This window comes from Canis lupus, chromosome 12, assembly GCF_011100685.1.
Source record: "Canis lupus familiaris isolate Mischka breed German Shepherd chromosome 12, alternate assembly UU_Cfam_GSD_1.0, whole genome shotgun sequence".
Classification (NCBI taxonomy): Eukaryota; Metazoa; Chordata; class Mammalia; order Carnivora; family Canidae; genus Canis; species Canis lupus.
Window position 1 is genome coordinate 7337954 of NC_049233.1, and position 20988 is coordinate 7358941.

General features: G+C 51.7%; 1 protein-coding gene across 6 annotated transcripts in view; it reads right to left on the bottom strand.

Annotated features, from left to right (window-relative positions):
• Positions 1-2360: 2360 nt before the first annotated feature.
• BTBD9 (BTB domain containing 9) overlaps positions 2361-20988 on the bottom strand; it is a 410049-nt gene continuing 391421 nt past the window's right edge. For 3 of the 6 annotated variants that reach the window (XM_038553945.1, XM_038553942.1, XM_038553943.1), the window contains 2 exons: positions 3729-3952; positions 2361-3172 (listed from right to left, as the gene is read on the bottom strand). In XM_038553945.1, coding sequence (XP_038409873.1) covers positions 3758-3952 — 195 coding nt within the window. In that variant the 3' untranslated portion in view covers positions 2361-3172; positions 3729-3757. Of the gene's footprint in view, positions 3173-3728; positions 3953-5917; positions 6125-16848; positions 19075-20988 lie in introns of those variants that run through there. The other 3 variants (XM_038553944.1, XM_038553947.1, XM_038553946.1) reach the window with 3 other exon arrangements.

Here is a 20988-nt window from a genome sequence, read left to right on the forward strand (position 1 = left end):
ACATTTAGTTTTTTTCCTCTTTTGACACCTTTCTTCCTCGTCCAAAGGAAGTCTCTTAATTGAAGCCTGCAATGGGGTGTGCTCCCTCTATCACCAAGTGACCTTGGCACACAGGACGCTCCGCTTTTTATTACAGATTATACTTTTTTTTCTTCTGAGTCTCTAGAAAAAATAAGTGATTACAATTTTGTTATCTTCTTGGGGAAAAAAAGGTGAAGTTGACTGGGTTGGCGCTGTCTGCACAGTGATTTGACAATTGGAGTGACAGCGTAACTACTGAGCAATTTTTTGCACAATTCAAAAACTCATTTTTTTTGGGGGGGGGACCAAGGAATCAGTCTAACAAACACATCCCACTCTTGCTGAAAATAATTTCTTTTCCCAACTCTTCTAGGAATAAAACACTTTTAATGTATTTGTCAGGAATCGACACTTCATTTAATAAGATTAAAAAGTGACAATTTAAAGAGCAATTGAGAAGAGTCCCACATTCATCACGGGCTCGTAGTTCTAACTAAAGTCAGAAGTAAAACAGAAAAAGCACTGAGAATACGGGTAAACAAGCATCTGTGTACGGGTGGGGTGCACGTTGTCATCCAATTACCCGTTTCAGATCCAAAGTGCTCGGCGGCAACCCTGTCTTTGAGACCGCCATGCCCCAGCCCCGCCAGCCCCGGGCACACATGCACTGGACACAGGCCCACTGGTGCGCTCGGGGTCACCCCAACTGGCCCACCCAGCAGCTGCCAGAGGCGGAGGCTCTCCCCACAAGCCCCAGTGCCGTTTATTTTCACTCTCCCCCAAATCACGATCTGCAGTGAAGGGCGGGGGGCGGTTCTGGCATCCTATTTCTTGACCTGGGCGATGGTCACAAAGGTGTCGTTTCAGGGTAACTGGGGAGCATCACAGTCAAGGGCCTCGGGCCACGAGCTCCCCGTCTGTCCCCACGGAGGCCAGACCTCAGCTGACCTCTCCTCACACCAGTAGCACCCAGGCTGCACCTCAGAGGGCGGAGTCCCTCATCTGCCCTGGCCCCCTCATGACTTGGCCGTGTGTCCTTCCCCACACTTCGCAGGGGCGTCAGCCCCCACCCTCCGCTGGGACGAGGACTCCGTGGGCATCGGGGACTCCTTCTGGCTGCAGGCCAGGCCTCTCACCTGCACTCCCATTTAGCTCCATTGGCCTCTTCCAGGTTTGGGGCCATTCTGGCCTGGTCGGCTGCAGGGAGGCGTCCTCCACAGGGCCAGCCAGGGTTGCGGGGATGCCAGGCCACTGGCGGCCCACTCATCCCTCGCTCCTGGAGACCCATGCTTCGCTCTGCCTATGTCAGTATCTGCGGGGCCACCCAGCAGCCCTGGCGCCTCACCCCCCTTCAGAAGGCGCACACAGAGGGCGGAGCCCGCCGGCCTGGGAACAGGAGGTAGACCAGAGCGGCTTCTGCTGAGTCGAGCTTCGTCGACGTCTGCCTGGGGCCCAGAGGGGCTTCCACGGGGCAAGGCCTCTGCTCAGGGCCAGGAGACCTGGGGGCGGCCAGCCGAGGGGCGCGCTGGGGGCGGGGTGGGGAGGGGAAGGAGGCGCTGCCCCAGCCTCCCTGCCGCCCTGTGCTGGCAGCTCTGCCCCCTCTCCCCCCTCCTTCCCTTGTCTGCGGAGCCAGACCTGGGGCATGCGTGGAAGGTGCAGATGCTGAAGGAGATCTGCGGGGGGGGGGGGGGGGGGGGAGGCGGGGGCAGCAGGCTGCTGGCCAGGCAGCACCCAGGGGTGGGCGTGTGCCTCTTCGGGGGGACGCCGAGCTGCTGCCAAACCCGTGGCCCAAGGCGATGTGCGCTGTGGGGGTGCGGGCCCCCCAGTCTGGAGATGGAGCGTGGGAACCATCCGGGTCCCCACCAGCCCGCTGTCTCTTCCCAAGCCAGCAGCGACCGCCTCCGAGCCCCAGGACTCCTCTCTGGATGCGGGGCTCCGAGGTCTAGGAAGCAAGCCTTCTAGCGAGTGGATACGCGGCGAACGCCTGAGCTCAGGCCCCGCTGGCTCCCTGGCACCTGCTGCTCCCCACCAGGTAGTGCCAATGCCGCCCAAGGAAGTGCGTGCGAGGGGACAGCGATTCTCCACGCTGACCTACCACCGGAGACTGGTGCTGTCACCAGCGTCACACGGGGTTGTGGGAGCCACCCTCCTCCTGTGACATGCCTGGTACCCCTCAGGGGCTCCAGGGACTCCCCACAAGGTGGGGAAGGGGCAGCTGGCTCTGTGGCTCCTCTTCCCCAACCCCCCCTGTTCCTCCACGCCGTGTTCAAACAGACTGTTTAGTCAGGTGGCCCGATGCCCCCTACCCTTCCCATATCGATAGATCACTCGAGACCAGGTCACACTGGGGAAAGCATTTAGTAAGTCGACCCAGTGACTCTGTGTCTGCCCACAACCAGTGTGTGTTCAAGACCCCAAGACGGAAGTCCGGGTAAGTCCACCCTCCTCCAAGGGGATCACAGGGTGTGCAGAGGCCCCGGGCCTGCATCTGGGGGCCCCGAGGTCCGCGGTGCCCAGCCAGGCCACTGGGTGGGCCCCAGGGTGAGGAGAGGACAAGCAGGCAGAGGCCAAGCGGGTTACGCAGGGTGGTCGGCGCCCAACTGGAAACCACTGTGTAGGAGGCGCGACAGGGCTGGCTCGGCCACCGCAGTCGGGAGGCCCACTCCGTTGAGGACGAGGACAAAAGCTTCCGAGAACTGCTTTTTGTTCTAAACCCCGGGTGTGCAGTACGTCCTGCGGGGGAGGCACAGCAGCGCCACCCAACAGCCTCAACCTGCCGCAAAGGCGCAGTTCCCTGTCCCCAACCCCGACCCCCGCTCGGCCACCGCGCTGACTCCTCACACTTATATACACATTTACATACTTCGGACCATGAAATTAGCAGGTGGCTTAGCAACTCCTTCTTTGTCAGCCTCCCAAGCTCAAAGGCTGGATGCGTCTCAGGAATGACAGGTTAATAACTCAGGAATTCGAGCGATCATTAACTCCAGTGTCATTGGATTGATTTGCTCATTGTGTATTTTGCTGAACTTCCTCGGAGGATTTTCCCTGTCAGACCAGGGGCCGTGATGAGCTGCGTCTGTGCTTCACTCGGGAGACGGGAGACGTGGGCAGTGCTTCTCTGCTCCACCCCAGGCTTAACCGCTCAAAACTAAGGAGGGAAATTACAGCATCAAGAGGGATGAAAACAAGGGATGTGCTGTTTAAGCAGTGCAAAAGACGATCTGGAACACCTATGATTCAGCAAATGGACAATAACTAAAAGAAATTTTTAAAAAATCAGTTCCCACGGCAATGTGTTCCAGGAAAGTCAGCACTCTACAGAAACCCACTGCCTTCGGGTGCCTCCGGGGAGCAGAGCCCACCCCCTGCCCTGCACGCGCCCCTGCTGCGCTGTGCTTTGTAGGAATTCCGACACCACCCATCTACCGCTTCCCTCTGTCCCCCTTGCCCCAGTGACATTAGAGAGGTAGGGTGTTAATGGTGGACTTGATGAAGTTTGAAGACCCATTTTCTCCCCCTGGAGACCAGCCTGATTTGAACAAATTGAGGAGAACAAAGCAGCCCCCTTTCTGTCCTTGGGAGAACGCCTGTTGTGTGTCCCTTTTTGCAGCGGGCTCTGCTCCTCCCTGGAGGGGTCAGGGGCAGTCAACAGAGATCCCTCCTGGCCGGGGGGTGGGGGGGTGGGGGTGGGCACCAGTCCTTGCCTCTGCCCTCAATGGGGCCTGGGGGCCCTTTACTGGTGCTGCCGGTTGGGGGAGCGAGAGGCGGAGCCGGGGCTGGAAGGCAGGGAGCTGCCGCTGGGGGCCTGCAGGGCGTGGGGGTCGAGCTGCGGACCCGGGCCAGGCTCCCCTGGCCCCGACTCCTCGCTGCTGTCCTCCTTATGGCTGCTCTGCTGCTCCGGACACTCAAAGTGGACACAGTGGAACACCTGGCGAGAGAGAGCAAAGGCCCGTGAGCGATGGCGGGTGTCCTTCTGGGCCGGCGGCCCCGGGGCGGCGACAAGAGGCTGGTGCACCTGTCTCAGTTGGGACAGAGGCAAATGGGCTGAGGGTCTGTGGGTTACAGGCAGTAACACGGCCTCCTAGAAAATGTCCTCTCTGGATTACTCCATTTCGGGTTCCTTTTGTCACAGGAGCGCTCTTGTAATTAATTGATGAATCCCTGCCTCTGGCAGTCGGGTTAAGAGTCACCAGGGCTTGACTGGGGTGACAGCTGCACATAAAAACCCCTGCGTCTACGCTGCAAATGGGTGAGTTGTTCGGGCTGTGGGTTAGATTTCACTAAAGTCGGTATTTAAACATAAAGTGAGCAGGGCGTCAACCCCCTGGGGGAGGACCAGGGCCCATCTCCCAGGGTCAGATCGAGTCCCCCTGTCAGGCGTCTCCTGTGCCCTGGGGGAGGGAACAGCTCCGGCACGCTGGGGCCAGTGTGGAAGGAAGGCCCTCCGCGGAGGGTGGAGGCCGGCCGCAGGAGCCAGGCGGAGCTGGCTAAGCCTGGGTGCTCTGTGCTCAGCAAACCAGGGGGAGGCCTGCCTGGCCCTGAGAATTCACAGCATGCGGTGTGTGCGGGTGTGAGCCTGACACGCGGCTGTGAAACAGGTCACCGCTGGTGTGTGAGCTGGGGGGACTGGCGACGGCCAGGAAGTCTGTGGGAGGCGGGCCTCTAGGGCAGCCGCCCTACCCTCCCTGGCACACCCGGATATTCCTTTCTCTACCAACACCGCCTGCCCCGAACTCTAAAGGGGAAGAACCCCATCCTCTGCACCGTGGTTTTTGGTGTGGGTACGCAGATCCACTTTCCAAGGGCGTGCTGGCAGTTTTCAGGGAATGAATTTCCAGATCCTCAACCCCTATATTTCCTAAAACTGCCTGCACACATGACTGAATTCACAACACCCTCCCCACCCCCACGGAAGCAGAGCACAGCAGTCACCTGGCCTCAGCGAGGGGCCCTCGCACCTCCTGGGCCCCATGAGAGCGGGGCTCCGCCCGTCAGATGTTCAGAATTCAGAACTGATGGGTAATCGGGACTCAGGTGATTTTTTGAACATAATTGAGACTTTTCCAGAATTTAAACATTTTCAAGATACACTGGCTAAAGCCCATGAGTAAAAGTCTTGCACGATGACTACAGATTTGCTGTGCCTTATTCAGGGAGTTGGTTAAAATCTATTTTAGTGAATCGTGTCATTAAATATTTACTTCTAGTAATTGGTTCCTCATCTTCCATCCTATGGTTTTTTTTACCTCCTATTTATAAAAATAATTGTATTTCAACTTAATATTTTCCTTTTCAACCTTACATGTTCAAAGGGTTATTGTACTTTTTCCCAAAGTTCTTTTAGGAGATAAGCAAAAAAAATGTTTGAAGGCCCCTGCTGCTGTCTGTCCTCAGAGGAGATTCTAAGCCCTCAAGAGAGTGCTTTTAAGTTAACAGGCAGGGCCTGGAGGACAGAGGGGCATTTGGGGGTTAGAAGTGTTTCGGGCAAGCGGAGTAACACTGCTGAAGACCCTCAGGAAGAGAAGGCCCAGTGTTGAAGGAAAGACCCGGGTTGGTGAGGCTGGCGAGGTGTCTGGGGAGAACATTCCATGACCTGCTCGTCCCATGAACACCGCTTCCCACAGGGCTGGGCTTGTACGTCAGATCCAACAACAAAGGCCCTCCAAAGTGTGCGCGCTGGTGATGAGGTGCCAGGTGTTTGGACAGACTGGTCTGGTCACCAGGGGCAGGGTGGCCCGGAGATGGAGGACAGTGGGGTCAACTCAGGGCCAACGGTGTTGTCCAGGGCAAGGGCTGAGCGCTCTGGGCCGCAGGTCACAGAGGCCTGTGAGGAGGAAGGGAGGGGCTGTGGTCCAGGAGGAGTTGATGCCTCACGGCATCAACCTTGGCTACCTGTTGGAGGTGAAGTTCAGCAAAGTGGGACAAATCCAGGAGGGGGCCCAGACTGAGATGAGCTGGCACAGGAGCTGGAGCCCAGGTGGAGGTGGGGGGAGAGGCAGCGCAGGAAGGGCTGCACAGACTTACTGGGGAAACTGAGGGGTCCGAGGAGGGCTGGATCCAAGCAGGAGGCAGTGGCAGCCAGCGGCAGACAGAGGGTCAGCTGGAATGGGGCATAGGGGTGAGTTCTACTTTCTGAGGGGCCCCATGGCGCAATGGTCCTACACACACTGGGGTACTGGGCTGGTGATGTGCCAGGGGATTTTCGGGGGGAGGCCAGAGTCCCAACAAACACCTGCGAGGCTCCCCTAACAGTACGACCTCCTCCCCAGGCTCTCTCCCTGTTGTCCCCAGCCTTCTGCTAAAGAAGTAAGATGGCGAGACCTGTAAGGGTGTCACTAAACTTGGGTACGGACATGGAGTGCATGCCTGGAGCCCGTGCAACAGCCACGAAGGACAGGCCGGGTGACACGGGGGCATGGCATGCTCCCAGCCCACAAGGGTGGGACACACTGCTGGCTCTTCCCTGGCCACCCAGTGCTTCCAGGAGAATGACAGCGCCCCCACCCCTCCTGCTCCCTCGTGGTAGGGTTCCACCCTTTCTTTCCGTGGACCTGTTGGCTGGACCGGAGCCACTCAGCATCTGGTGTGCCCACGTCTGGGGAGTCTCTTCTGGATAAGGGCCTGTGTGCAGTGGCTAAGGCGCTGACACTCCAGGGGTGGGCAGGACGCAGGGCAGGGCTGGTGGGCCCCTGCTACTCTTCCCAAGGGAGAGCTGGGGCGGGGAGGGGGGTGGGCAGGGAACAGTCCCTCCTTCATCCGAGGGCTCGATGTCCTCCACGGCTGAGCACGTGCGTGTACATGCACTGTGCACACATACACACGTGCGTGCACACACATGACCTACTGCAGAATCAGGTGCACAGAGAAGACAAGTATCAACTGCAAGATTATAGTCAAAATATAAATTCTGTGCTTACCTTCCTGCATCACTATTTTCTCCATGTTCCCACTTAATTCATTTATCCACTGCTGTTTCAAATTTCACATCTCAAACTCTAATACGAACACTAATGGAGGCCATGCGTCTCCAGGTCCGCCCTGTTCACAGGGGCAGAGCTGGTCTCTTAGAGGGAGCAGATCTCTCTCTTCACAGCTCAGACTGGGCCTGCTCTCGCCATGGTGCTCCTGGGGGCCTCGCAGCATCTGTCCCTCCTTCCTTTTCCTTTCTTCTCATCCTCCCTGCCAGTTAGAGTAAATCCCCCTGTTTGGGCCCATCTGCAGGTACTCACCTGTCCACAGCCCTATGGGAGGGCCTTTTATGATTTTAAACGGTCTGGGCCATCAGCTCTGACTTGTACCATACAGGGCAAATCCAAACGGCCTCTAAGTGGCAGCTATTAATCCATTCTCCACCAGTTTAACATTCTTTAAGTTTTTCAAGGTTTTAAGTTTTTCCAGCTACCAGCTGCCTGATGGCACTGCCCTGTGGCCCCGGGGTGGGCATACAGGTGACCAGACAGGAGAGATGGGCCCCCTCCGAGCTGAGCTTCAGTCTGGGACCCAAGGGTGTCACTGAAGGACCAATGAACTTTATTTTTATTTATTTATTTTTTTACCAATGAACTTTAATGTGGGTTCCCTGAGCATCTCCAGAGAGCCGAGCAGGCTCTGCCAGAATCAAAGGCAACACACAGGAAACAGCTAATTTTATTAAGTCACAAACAGTGTGGCGACGATTCTAAGTGGAAAAGCAGTTTTACAAATGGAAAAATGGGTAAGGCCTGGAGTCAACAAACACGTAAAATGTGTAGTGGGAGTTAGAACGAGCAGGCAAAGAGTGGGCAGCAGTAGGGAAAGGAAGGGTGCTTCCATGTGCCAGGCACAGAGGGCAGAGGGACCCCACAGCCGTAGGAGGAGTAGCCAGAGGAACTGGGTTACTGGCGTTTGGAGGTCAGGAGGTCTGCATGTATTCATTCATTTCTTCATTCACTCCACAACTTTATGAGGCACCCCTGCACGCTCACCATGTGGGTCCTGGTTCCTCAGAGGATGCACCACCCAGTAAGGACAGCTCACACACTGGTGGACGAGTAAGTGGTTCTGGGCCTATAGGAGGCCGTGAGGGTATAGAGGGGTCACAGGCCAACTGGAGCAGTTGGAGAAGCTTCTTGGGGGAGGAGATACCTGAGCTGAGTCGGGAAGCTTGAGGCAGCCAAGCAGGAAAGGCCAGAGGAGGGAGCCCTTGACGCAGCAGGAGAGGGGAGGCTACTGTAGCTCTCCAGCCCAGGGTGATGATGGAGGGGAGGGTACACGGTCGGTGGCAGTGGGGGCATGGCTCAGGACAACACTATGAGGATCTGGCCAGACCCGGGCAGGGGGCCAGAGGCTCCGGACCGGGGTGACTCTTAACAAAGGATTAAATTAAAAATACTCCAAAGGAATACATCTTTATAGTGACAAATAAAATGTCTAAAGGGGGGAAAAGTGTCTAAAGGAAGAAGGTAGGGAAAGAAACCCTTAATCCTTGAAACACCTGATGTAGACTTCAGCAGCAGTTTGGGATACACAGGAAAGAATCATTTTTAAAGGAAGGTAAGAACTTGAAAACAGATGCAGTGAGACCTGCACAGGAAAGAAAAGTGGCTCCAAGGGTTCTCTGGGAGGCCTGCTAGGAAGGTGGTGGCCGCAGGGTCCCAGGGGGCTCCAGCCTCAGCCAACCTCTGAGGGCCTGTCCTCACCTTCAGATCTTTCTCCTGTTTCCGTTTTTTTAACTTTCAAGTGCCACTGAGCACAGACATTGACCAGGTGCTGAGCAGGGTGGTGGTGGTGGCGGGGGGGGGGGGGGGGGGGGGGTAGATAGCAGGGGCTCCCCTGTCTATATGAATTTACTTTTCTGCAAAGGAGGCCACAGTGTGCCCAGGGTCCCACAGGTGGCAGGATTCTACCTTGGGGCTGAGCAGTTCCGAGCCCGCTCACCCCTCTGTGGAACAGCCTGCTGGCTCTACTGTAGGTGGTAACACCACTTGCCACATGAACTGGCCACCATGCAAGGTCCTGGGCTCTTGCACCACTGGCTTATGCCAGGCTGGGAGCCTGGTCACCCAGAGAGGAAGCCGGGGCAGAAAGGGAGCCTGTTGTGAGGAACTGGGGCCCACACGGTTGGGGCAGGGCCCAAAGTGGCCTCCTACCCCTTGAAGAAGTGCCCACGGGAAGAGAGGCTTCAGGCCTCCGCCCTGCTCACACGGAAAGCAGGGGAGGTACCCAGGGGCTCAGGGAGACCTCACTCCAGCCATGGGGCGCAGGGTGCCCCCTGAAGTGTGCGCCTGCTAGCATCACCACTAAGCTCCTCTGCCTCCCTCTAGGGGGAACATCCAGGTCCTGCCGGAGTTTCTCTTTGCGCAGAAGCTGTGAAATTCCATTTCTTTCCCGCACACCTTCCCAACACTGCAATACCCCTCAGAAAGGATGTGACCAAAAGTGAATGAGGCATACAGGGCAGAGTCGCACTACTGATTTATGCAAAACCATTACCACCGCCGCCGCATCATTTTCCCGTCCCCTTCTCGGCAATCATGTATCCCATTAGCCTGTTTGATTGCCGCTACTCACAAAGGGGCACCTTCGCTGAACCAGCGTCAATGGCCTCTGGATCTATCCCCCGAGAGGAACTGGCTAATTTGGAATGTAGTCGTGTGTAGGGATCCGACACAGCCTTAGTCACTATCCGGGTGTCCTTTTTTGTAGCTGCTGTTTATTATCACTTTGCCTTTCCTCTCTGGGAGCCATAATTCTTGACATATTTGAGATAGTCTGGGGTGTTCTTTCCTTCGTGAGCCACCTGGAAAGGATGTGTACGGATGCGCCAACCTCTTCTGGGTGACCAGGCTAGCCCCACAGCTGGCTGCTGGCCGTGCTGCCTTTCATTACAGGGTCTCCCCAAGCACGGTATGCTTGACAGATCTGCAAGAGCCTTAGAAGCAGAGAAGCCTCTGCTAATTTTCCCAGGTTGCACTAAGAGTCCACCGTGAACTGTAGTAGAAATTGGGAAAATTTAATACATGTTGATCCATGGCTCTACTTTGCTTTTCTGGTTTCTCCTGAGTAATTTTCACAGACTGCTTTCATGCCAGCCAATACAAATAGGATTCCTGACCCAAGCTTTCGACTTGCATTTCCAAGGTGACATATCTTTATAAAATAGATACCACCTCTCAGTGATATCTGCCCATAAGTCAGACACAAAGACACGGATTCTGAGTAATACCACCCAGAAGACTGCCTGTTCCACTTTCACGGCATCTGCTGTGGTGGCACCCTGCACCCACTCCACGGTCAATATGTGTTAACGGGTCCTGATGCTGGTGACAATGAACATCTTTCTTACACTCACCTCAGGAGCAGAGGTTAAGAGTCCCTCTGCAGACTGCAGGGATGTTTTCCTTTAAAAATGAGGCCCACACCAAAGATACAGATGCAATGAAATGCCGGGACACCTGCACCCCAATGTTTCTAACAGCAATGTCCACAATAGCCAAACCGTGGAAGGAGCCTCGGTGTTCATCGAAAGGTGAATGGATAAAGAGGATGTGGTCTATGTATACAATGGAATATTCCTCAGCCATTAGAAATGACGAATACCCACCATTTGCTTCAACGTGGATGGAACTGGAGGGTATTATGCTGAGTGAAGTAAGTCAATCGGAGAAGGACAAACATTATATGGTCTCATTCATTTGGGGAATATAAAAAAAAATAGTGAAAGGGAATAAAGGGGAAAGGAGAAAAAATAAGTAGGAAATATCAGAAAGGGAGACAGAACATGAAAGACTCCTAAACCTGGGAAACGAACTAGCGGTGGTGGAAGAGGAGGTGGGCGGGAGGTGGGGGTGACTGGGTGGTGGGCACTTGACGGGATGAGCCCTGGGTGTTATTCTGTATGTTGACAAACTGAACACCAATAAAAAATAAAATTTTAAAAAAATAAATAAAAATAAAAACGAGGCCCAAGTGTCTCCAGCAAAACACCCCTTTTTATAAGCAGAAGTTCTGTTATGTGTTCATTTGAATAGCCCAGAACGTTGTTTTAAGACACCCTTTTTAGAGGGAGACATTTTCATTTTATTTTAATTTTTTAAAAATTTTTATTTATTTACGATAGTCACAGAGAGAGAGAGAGAGAGAGGCAGAGACACAGGCAGAGGGAAAAGCAGGCTCCATGCACCGGGAGCCCAACGTGGGATTTGATCCCGGGTCTCCAGGATCGGCCCTGAGCCAAAGGCAGGCGCTAAACCGCTGCGCCACCCAGGGATCCCATAGAGGGAGACATTTTCAGATTGTGAACAATACTTTTTCAGTATTGCTTAGGGGTAACAGGATGCCCAGACCATTTTGCATAACTACTTAATTCTAATAGGTACAAGAGTATACTTCTTGGTGACACTGCTTACGTATGGCAAGTTTTTAAGCTTTCCAATGCTACTTTCCCATATTCATATAGGCCAGGGCTCCCACAGATCCCTGGAACTTTACAGCTTGGAAGGTTCTGGAAAAAGAGTTTTTTTTTTTTTTAAAGATTTTTTTTATTTATTTATTTATTTATTTATTTATTTATTTATTTTATTTATTTATAAATATTTTATTTATTTATGAGAGACACACACACAGAGAGGCAGAGACACAGGCAGAAGGAGAAGCAGGCTCCATGCAGGGAGCCTGATGTGGGACTTGATCCTGGGTCTCCAGGATCACGCCCTGAGCCAAAGGCAGACGCTCAACCTCTGAGCCACCCAGGTGTCCCTAGCCTTTCTAATACATATCATTCCAGGTAGCCCTGCAATCCCTAGTTACTTTTTTTTTTTAAACATGTGCACACTCCAGAGTTCCAGGAGAACCATTTACTCTCTCATCATACTTAATTTGGCCCTGGAGTGTTAGAGGTATCTTTGTTTTTTGAAAAAACAAAAAAACCTAAGAAAAAAAAAAGGGGGAAACATTCCAGTTCCCAGGTAGAACCTGGTAGGTGTGGCCTCACCAAGGCCCCCTTCCCACTGGAGGGTATCAAGGAAAGCTTGTCTGTGCCGCCCCCCTCCCCCCAGAAGGTCAGCATGTGTCACCCCAGCTGTGTGGGGCAGGTCTTCACCTCATCCAGGTGACATGTGTCTATTCTGTCCAGAAGCTCCAACTGCACGGAGATTGTGGGCCCAGCTCCTAACTGTTGGCTTGGCAGTGGGACATGGCTAGAGATGATCCTCATAAGCCAGATGTCTCCCTTTGTCTCCCTGCGGAGCGGCTCCTGGGCCTCACTTGCTCAGGTTCTGTGGGCACCTCCTCCTGGGCCAATAATTTGGTGTAAAGTACTTGCTGCTCCACTACAATATGCAGAAGGTCTGTGGAGTGTTTGGAACAATGGCATTTGCTCCCCCTTTCTCTGCCTAAGCAAATCTTTTATAATAGACATTTAAAAATAAAGATGCCTATAATAGGTCTTTTTTCTTTTCTTTTAAAGATTTGTTTATTTATTTATTCATGATAGACATGGAGAAAGAGAGAGGCAGAGACACAGGAGGAGGGAGAAGCAGGCTCCATGCTGGGAGCCCAATATGGGCCCCGATCCCGGGACTCCAGGATCGCGCACTGGGCCAAAGGCAGGTGCTAAACCGCTGAGCCACCCAGGGATCCCCAGGTCTTCTTTTATAATTATGCTACAAATGAAATATTTTCCTGCTTTTTTGTCTCAGTGGGAAGGAACCCTTAAGACTGAATTCACTCTCCTTATTTTAAAGGCAAGTGTCCTGAGAGCCAGGGAGTGAAGTGACTTGTTGAGGATCACAGGGCTGTTTGGGGGTGAGGCTGGCACCAGTGCTGGGGTCTCCTGGACCATACTCCATGAAGCTTTCCCTTCCTTCCATTCTCCCCTCTCTCCTCCTCTGCTCATTCCCTACTTTCCTTCTCTTCTTCCTTACTCATCAGATGGAGATTGTCACAAGTGATTCCTGAAAGCTTATTTCCCTCACAACCCTGCACAAAAGCCCTGGCTCTCAGTCTGATTTATGGAGGGGCTCCTGTGTGGGGGACACAGGGCTGGATGCTGGGACACACAAGATACCAAGACACCATCTCTACCTTCAAGAAGGGCAGTGAAGCAGGGACCTGAGCAAAGCCTCTGTAGTAGTATTGGGCAAACTCACAGGTGCCAGGCTGGTTTACCTGTCCCGTGCTCAGGCCCTGCTATTCCTGTGCTTCCCTTGTCTTTGGCCCATACCCAGTCCTGCCCCTGCGAATACCACCCCTGCCTTGCATATATCCCACAGGGCATCCAGGTGCCACCTGAAGCCTGGTTTGTGTTGGTTATTTCTACTCCTGAACACGTTTTATTTATGGGCATCGAGGCTCACTGTCCATTTGCTCTGTTATCTCTCTGAGTCTTCAGTTCTGGTGCTGACCGACCAGGAATCCTGGCCTTGAGAGCCAGCCTATGACTGCTCTGAGGTACACCTCCTCTGGGGGCTTAGAGCACAGCCCCTGGAGGATGTTGGAAGGGGATATCCCAGGGGAGATGGGGATGGTGTGACCAGACCCAGTGAGGGCGGGGGGAAATGTCTGGGAAATAACTACCACCAGGCCAGGAGTGAGTGAGTTTTTTGTTTTAAATCCAAAAAAAAAAAAAAAAAAAAAAAAGAGTCCCTTTCCTTATTTTTGTGTTTTTTTTCCCCCTTCACTTGAGCCACATGTTGCTATGGGAACGAGATGGCACTGTGGCACTGGGACCCACGGTCACTCACTGGCCTGACAGAAGCCCGTAAATAAACTCTGCCTCCCTCCAGGCTTGGCGATGAGTGGTCCTGGAGGGCAGCTCAGGAGGCCACGTGTGGACCTTCTGTGCTGCTGCCGGCTCGGCAGCTCACTGCTCTCCCCGCACAGCAGCACGGGGTGTGCACAGGAGTCTGCCCCCTCCCCCCACACCCGGCCACAGTCCCCACGACACAATTGTGTTCCGTCTCTCTGGTCCCCGGGGCCAGGATCCTTTGACCCACTCGGCAGATGCGGCCCCTGCACTGCCCACCTCAGCTGAGCTGCTGGGGCTCACCGTCCTGCACGTCGGTCTCCACCACGACTGTCTCTCCACAGGGTCGCTGGAGCCGGTCCTGTGGCTGACCTCTACCAGGCACAAAGCTGCGACGTCCCTAAGGCTGGGCCCTGCCTTGGTTTCTCTCCTAGATGTGGGTGGGCTGGTGGATGAAGTGTGCCCAAAGGAGCCTTCTGCTCACCGAGTCTGTGCCAGGGCAGAGCTGGCTCATTTCTGTGGCTTCACTTATGTGTTCTGTCTTTTTGGCAGACAGAGGAACCTGGATGTTTTAAGGGACCAATTGCCTGGATTCTAATCCTGTCACTCACCAGGGAGGTGACCTTGGGCAAATCACTTAGCATCGCTCAGCTCTAGTTTCCTTATCAAACCTTGCTTTTTGCTTAAAACATTTGTACTGTGAAAACCATGCACTAAAGAGTGCATGAAATGCAAATATACAGCTTGTTGAATAACTACATAGTGAATGCCACGTAAACTCCACCAGGGTCAAGGACCCAGAACATTGCTGGTGTTCCTTGGTCCCTCTACGTGGCCGGCCCTTCCTGAGCCAAGCCTCTGCACCCTGAGGGAACCACAATTCCAGCTGTTTTTTTTTTTTTAATTTTTTTTTAAAATTTTTATTTATTTATGATAGTCACAGAGAGAGAGAGAGAGGCAGAGACACAGGCAGAGGGAGAAGCAGGCTCCATGCACCCGGAGCCCGATGTGGGATTCGATCCCGGGTCTCCAGGATCGCGCCCTGGGCCAAAGGCAGGCGCCAAACCGCTGCGCCACCCAGGGATCCCCAATTCCAGCTTTAATAATAATTATTCCTTTGCTTTCTTGTTTTTTTTTTTTTTTTAAGTTTTACTACCTGTATCCACATCCTTATATGTGATAGCTTACTTTTGCCTGTTTCTGATGTTATATGAATATAATGTTGGCTTCTTTCCTTTGACATGTGTGGTACTCATCCCGTGGACCACAGCTCCTTGGAAGATGTACTATGCTTGGCTTATCCATTGTCCCTGGATGGATGACTGGGGGGTGTCCTGCTTGGGACTGGTATGAACAGTGCTGCTGTAAGCATTTTTATTCTTGTATCTGGAACATGTGTAAGAGCTTCCTTAGAGAATGCACACAGGTGTGAGATGCTTAGTCTTAGGGTAGATGTGCACATGTACAAGTTTATTGGATCTTCCCAAAACTGTTGTCTTCAGCGACTACCACAGTTTACATTCCCACGAAGCAGGATGCAAACTCCCTGCTGTTCCTCATCCTTGCCACCACTTGGTAATGAGTTACCTCATTTTTAAAAAGTGGGTAAGAGTAGGATCTACTTCACCTATGCCAATTAGATAGTGTAATTAGCCTAATGGGCGTGGAATAGGGCCTGGCACATAGTAAGTGCTCAGTAAATTCAAGCTGCTATAACAATTTACATTAAGAATAATCATTATAATAAGGGTCTTAAACTAGGACATGCTGAGGGATGTGGCATATTTACCTTTCCACTTACAAAAGTGTCTGGTTTTAGAACCTCTTCAGTGCAACTACAGAGAGTCTGCCACAGGCTCTCAATGGTGAGAGGTTGTAATACTAAATCCTTTCCTTTACATGTCTGGCTGATGCGCGAGGGAGAGATGGACGGACAGACTGAAGGGTTCATTCCCTCACCAGCCAACAAGCACTCTATGCTTACATGCACGGGGCCCGTGTGAGGTGCCAGGGATACAAAGATAAAAGAGACACAGCCTCTTCCCTCAGCTACATAAATTCAGTGAGTGAAAGGGAGCCCTGAGAGCAGCCAACAGACTGGCAATTCCATCCTCAACTTCTGTTACTGACTTGGCAAAGGCTCTCGCATGGGTTCTTTTGAGCAGGACCCCAGCCTTTCTATATTGCAGACAGTTCATTTTCCCCACAACCGTTTCGTTCTCCCAGGGGCTGCCTGTCCCCCTCAGCTCTCTGCCTACTGTAAATCACTCCAGAACTTGCTCTCAAACCCAGGCTTCCATAAAAGCCATAAAGAGAAACAGGTATAACTTCTGCTCCCTTTAATACACTGGCTGCTTTTCAGAGATCCCCTGACAGATCCCCTGTGGACCCAGTCTGATCTCTGAGGGTGGAAGTATGCGCCTCCGTGGCTCTGCTATGACCATTAATAAAACGGGAGTGAAGGGTCCCACCCAGCCCGGCTCTGCCACGGTGACTGGGGTTGTGGCTTCGGATCTGCCATGAAGTGCCGTCCACAGGGCCCGGGTTCTACCCTTTTTCAGACAAGAGAGGATCAGTGAGGAAGCAAGGTCTGCCTCCTAGGCACTCAGAGGTGATAAGCAGTTGGAGCAGATGGGCAACCACACTTGAATGACCACGTGACCACCAGACTGGCAAGGAAGACAGGCAGACCATGCCTGAGGGAAGAGCCGAGGAGGACTATCCGGCTGCCGGCCCCAGGGAGAGTCAGACAAATGGAAGCAACCGAAGTAGAGCAGGACGAGAGGGCAGCTGTGCTGTAAGACATGTGTCTGCCATCTAGCGCTAGGCGTGACAGGAAGACAAAGAAGACACTGTGAGTGCGCAAAGAGGTGTGAGAAAGGTGTCCGAGGGTGAAGGCGAGGCACATGAGTCGTGTGAGAAGCCCACCAGGTGCAGGGGACATTACAGAGGAGGGTGACAGAGCACACACTGGAGGGGAATGAAAGGAAAATGTTCTCAGAAGCTGAGATAAATGACAAGGATGATGCGAAGTACACAAGGGGCAGGAGGTCATGGAAGGAAGTGGTGGAGTCTGTTAGGTAAGCATTAGGGACATTTACTGACAGAAGTCGCCAACGTAGCTAAGAAATGAAATGAATTCCTTGCTGCGGTGCTCACAAAGGAAGATGAGAGATAGATGCCCGCAGTAGACAGACACTTCCCAGAGGATAGGGATGAAATGCCGCAGGCAATCAGAAGCGTGCCAAAACAGGTGATCAAGAAATCTGAACCTCCCGGTGGCTGGGGCTGCTGTCACCTGGGAGCCCGATGGCAGGAAGCTTGGAAATTAACACGTGGCTGCTGCCCAGGGCCCTTGCACCAGGAAGGGCTGGCCGTGGGGGCAGGACACACACGTCTACACTGGGCAAGCTGCAATCTGTGTTAGCCCGGGAGGCCTTTGCTATTCCAGCAGCAGGCGGGATTTGGAGGTCGGGGTAGTTTCCAGCACCACCTCTGCCTGGCTGCCAGTAGCAACCCCCTACCCTCCAACACTGACACACTGTGCAGCCGCTTTCGGCCTTCTGCCTACGCAGCCCAACCACCACCCCTCCGAATGCTCTTCAAGTCACAGGCTACGCTCTCCTTGCCATCCCTGCCATCCGCTGTCTGACCTCCTCCCAGTGGGGCCGTGTCTGCAGCAGTCTTCCATGGAGGATGCAGCCAAGTTATTTATCCACATTTCTCTGTTATCCACACATGCCAACAACCAATTCCATTTGCGATTCTTGAAATTACCAAAAGTCTTTGGTAACACTCACTCTGACTAAATGGAGACCACTGATGTCACATGGCAAACGATGACAAGGCTGAAGAGAACCTGCCTCTCCCTATACTACCCTCAACTGCGAGAAAGAGGCATCCTGACCCCAATATTCTGATTGATGGCAGGGTTCTGGCTTCCATAGGACTAGTGATTGGGCTTGTCCTGGACCCCCCTGAGTGTGCCCCCCGCCTCCTTTCCCTGGCTGTCTGTGCCACCTCAGCTCTCCTCCAGAGCTGCCTCCCCCAGGAGTCCTGCTCCACCAGACTTCGTCATCCCCCTTCCCCTAAAGCAACCTTGTCTCTCACATCTCTGATCGCCATCACACTGACTTACACACATTCCCGCTGTTCTCTAAGACAGTTGCTACTCTGTCCAAAATGATGCCCCAGAAAAGAAATTTCTCTTTGATAGTTTGCTATATATATATATATATTTTTTTTTTATGATAGTTTGCTATATTGATACCCAGGGAGATTCAGCACTTTCGTGTCTTCTAATGTGTTTGGAGAAAGACCAGTTTGTGGGTTTTGTCTTATGATCCCGTTCATTATTTATTTTATGATTAAGATGTTCCCCCGTGGGAAACACCACATTGAGGATTTCTTCCCCAAACAGTAAGGGAACTCAGTAAGGCAGCTGAGCAAGTTGCTCATCAACCAAAAGCAACGGATCACCGGTTAATTAGTGACCTACTGGTCAACGTGTTCAAATGGGCTGATTGATGTGGTTGGAGCTCCCTGCACAGATGGTTCAGGAAACTCACCCAGGAAGAGAAATTCTTGCATTCCAACTCTAGGGTTCTGTCATGGGAAATTATTCTTCATGTGGTCACTGCGGTGATAGTGTTGGGGCTAAACCCTGAGAGACCCTCATCACACTCACTCCAGTGCTCCTTGGCCTTCTCAGACTAGAATTCCTTCTGCTGGAAAACCTAACTGCAGAGTCCCATGGAGGAATTAAAGGCAGAATTGTTTTGGGTTTTTTTTTTTTTTTTTTAAGATATTACATAAGAAATAAGTGACTGCAAATGAAAAATATTACCTTGATCTAGTATTATGTAAAGATAAATTTAAATTGTTTTCTGATTTGATACATAATCAACATATGGCTTAATGTAAGTTTAAGTTGCAAGAAAAACTCGGACTTATTGGCAGAATTTTAAAAATATGCTGAGTAATGTAGGAACTGTTGAATCACTATATTGTATACCTAAAACTAATATAAGACTGTATATTAACTGTACTAGAATTTAAAATTTTTAAAAAGAAAAAATATGATATTTGGTTTGGGGCTCAAATATATATTAAGTACAGATTCAAATTTATTTTTGTTACCTTATCCAAAAAGAGGTGCTTTTTTGACCTGATGTTTAGAGTTCTTTAATTTTGTGTTAAAAAATATCAATTTATTTACTTCTATAATTTTCAGGTTTGTTTAGAAGAGGTAAGAGAGAAAGTTTCAGGCTTCTGTTTATGAGCTCTTCTCTGCAAGAAACACATTGTAGGCATGTATCATTTTTGTTCTAAATGAATAAAAAGGTGAAATGAATATAAATTATAATAATATTTTCACTTTTTAAAATGCGCTTTGTGTTTCTCCAGAAACACCTTGACGTGCTCTGGAGAATTTTGATTTGACAAACACAATACATGAATCCAGGGCCAGCTATGTAATATGCGGGGCTCAGCACAAAATAAAAATATAGAGCCTCTTATTCAAAAAGCAGGAAAAAAGCTTTTTCTTTCCTCTCATGATTTCTCTCCTGACACGACACAAAGTTTTCCTTTGTTACTAAATGTTATAATCCTGTGGGCAGGGGAACTCCTGAGGCCAGGGCGGACCGTCCTAGGCACCTGGGGCCTATCCTGTGACTCAGGTGGGATTCACACTAGACCCTGACCCTCCTTGCAAACAGTGAAAGGTAGCAGTAGTCATGGGACAGGCTAAGACGGGGGAGGCTGGCCAGGTCCAGGCACGGGGGGGTCAGGGAGTGGGTGGCTGAGAATCTGTTCTGGGAAGGCCAGAGGGGGCAGAGGCCGGCTTGTGTGAGAGCCGAGGCTCCCAGCGCCTGGTGGATGTTTCATTGTCCCATGGGGCTCCCCTTATAAAAACAATTCATAGGTAAAATTTTGAAGAATTCAAGATGGTGCCTGTGAGCATTAAACCTCAAGCATAGAGCCCCCTTCTGGGTGTAGAGCCCCACACAACTGCCCCAGTCACATGCCCAGGAAGCCAGTCCCAGACAAATCTGAGAAAGATCATGTTAAGGTGAAACTGTAGAATGGTTGGTTACCCTTGGGTTTCAGCATTACTGATTCCTATGACTCCTGTCTTGAACCAGCAGTCCTTCAGAGGTTCACACTAAACACACACGACTGCATAAAAAGCAAGGGCGTGATAAGCAGATGAAGTCAACAGGGTGGCCATATGATTGACACAGCATCTCGCCACTAGTGCTCACTCAATACCCACTCAAAGAGCAGAGAAGGTAAGTAATTAACTGATGTTGATTGACTCTAGTCTCACCTTAAAAATGGTGTGAGTGAATGCCCATGTGCCTCTGTAAGCCCACTAGGCATCCATATTGTTGAGGGGATGACAGTCCAGGTGTGTCTGGCTCAGTCCTGGTTTACACTTGCTATCCTGGTATAATTAGTAATAGTGCCCTTCCTCACACTCAAGTGTCTTGGTTTCTCTATTCACTAAGGGCACTTTTCTTTAAAAATTTTTTTTTTTAATTTTTAAAAAAGATTTAATTTATTTATTTGAGAGAGAGAAAGCATGCATGCATGAGTGCAAGTGAGCAGAAGGGCAGAGGGAGAGGGAGAGAGAGAATCTGAAGCAGGCTTCACACCCAGCATGGACAGAGCTGGACACAGGGCTTGACCCCATGACCCTGAGATCATAACCTGAGCAGAAATCAAGTGCTGAACACTTAACAGACTGAGCCATCAGGGGTCCCCTGTCTTCTGATCTAGAGGAACCCCATGCATTTCTCAGGGGCCATTTACATTCCAGAGAAAATAGCATGGCCACGTGGCTCAGGCCCTTCACCTGGCTGCTGCCCTGTGGGTGCCCAGAATGGGGGGAACAACACACCCACTCTTCTGTCATTAAATCCAGAAGTGAAGGAACACCTACAAATGGCATGGTCTACTGGAATGACCTAGGCCTGGGCACCAGGGGAGGAACAGGCCCATTTGTAAACACTGATGTGTTTGCCTAGCAAAGGATGAAACAGACAGTCAGACAAAACCAGCAATCGTCTGCCATGGTGGCTCCCGTGGAGGTTCCTTAAACACCATGTTCAGAGGGCCAAGGGGCCTCTAAAATAGCTGTTGTCTCGGAGGGCAGAAGACTCTGAGGACAGGGTGTGTGACCTCTCAAGGGCTCTGTGGTTGCCAATTCCACAGGGAGGCTGGTGGGAGTAAGCAAA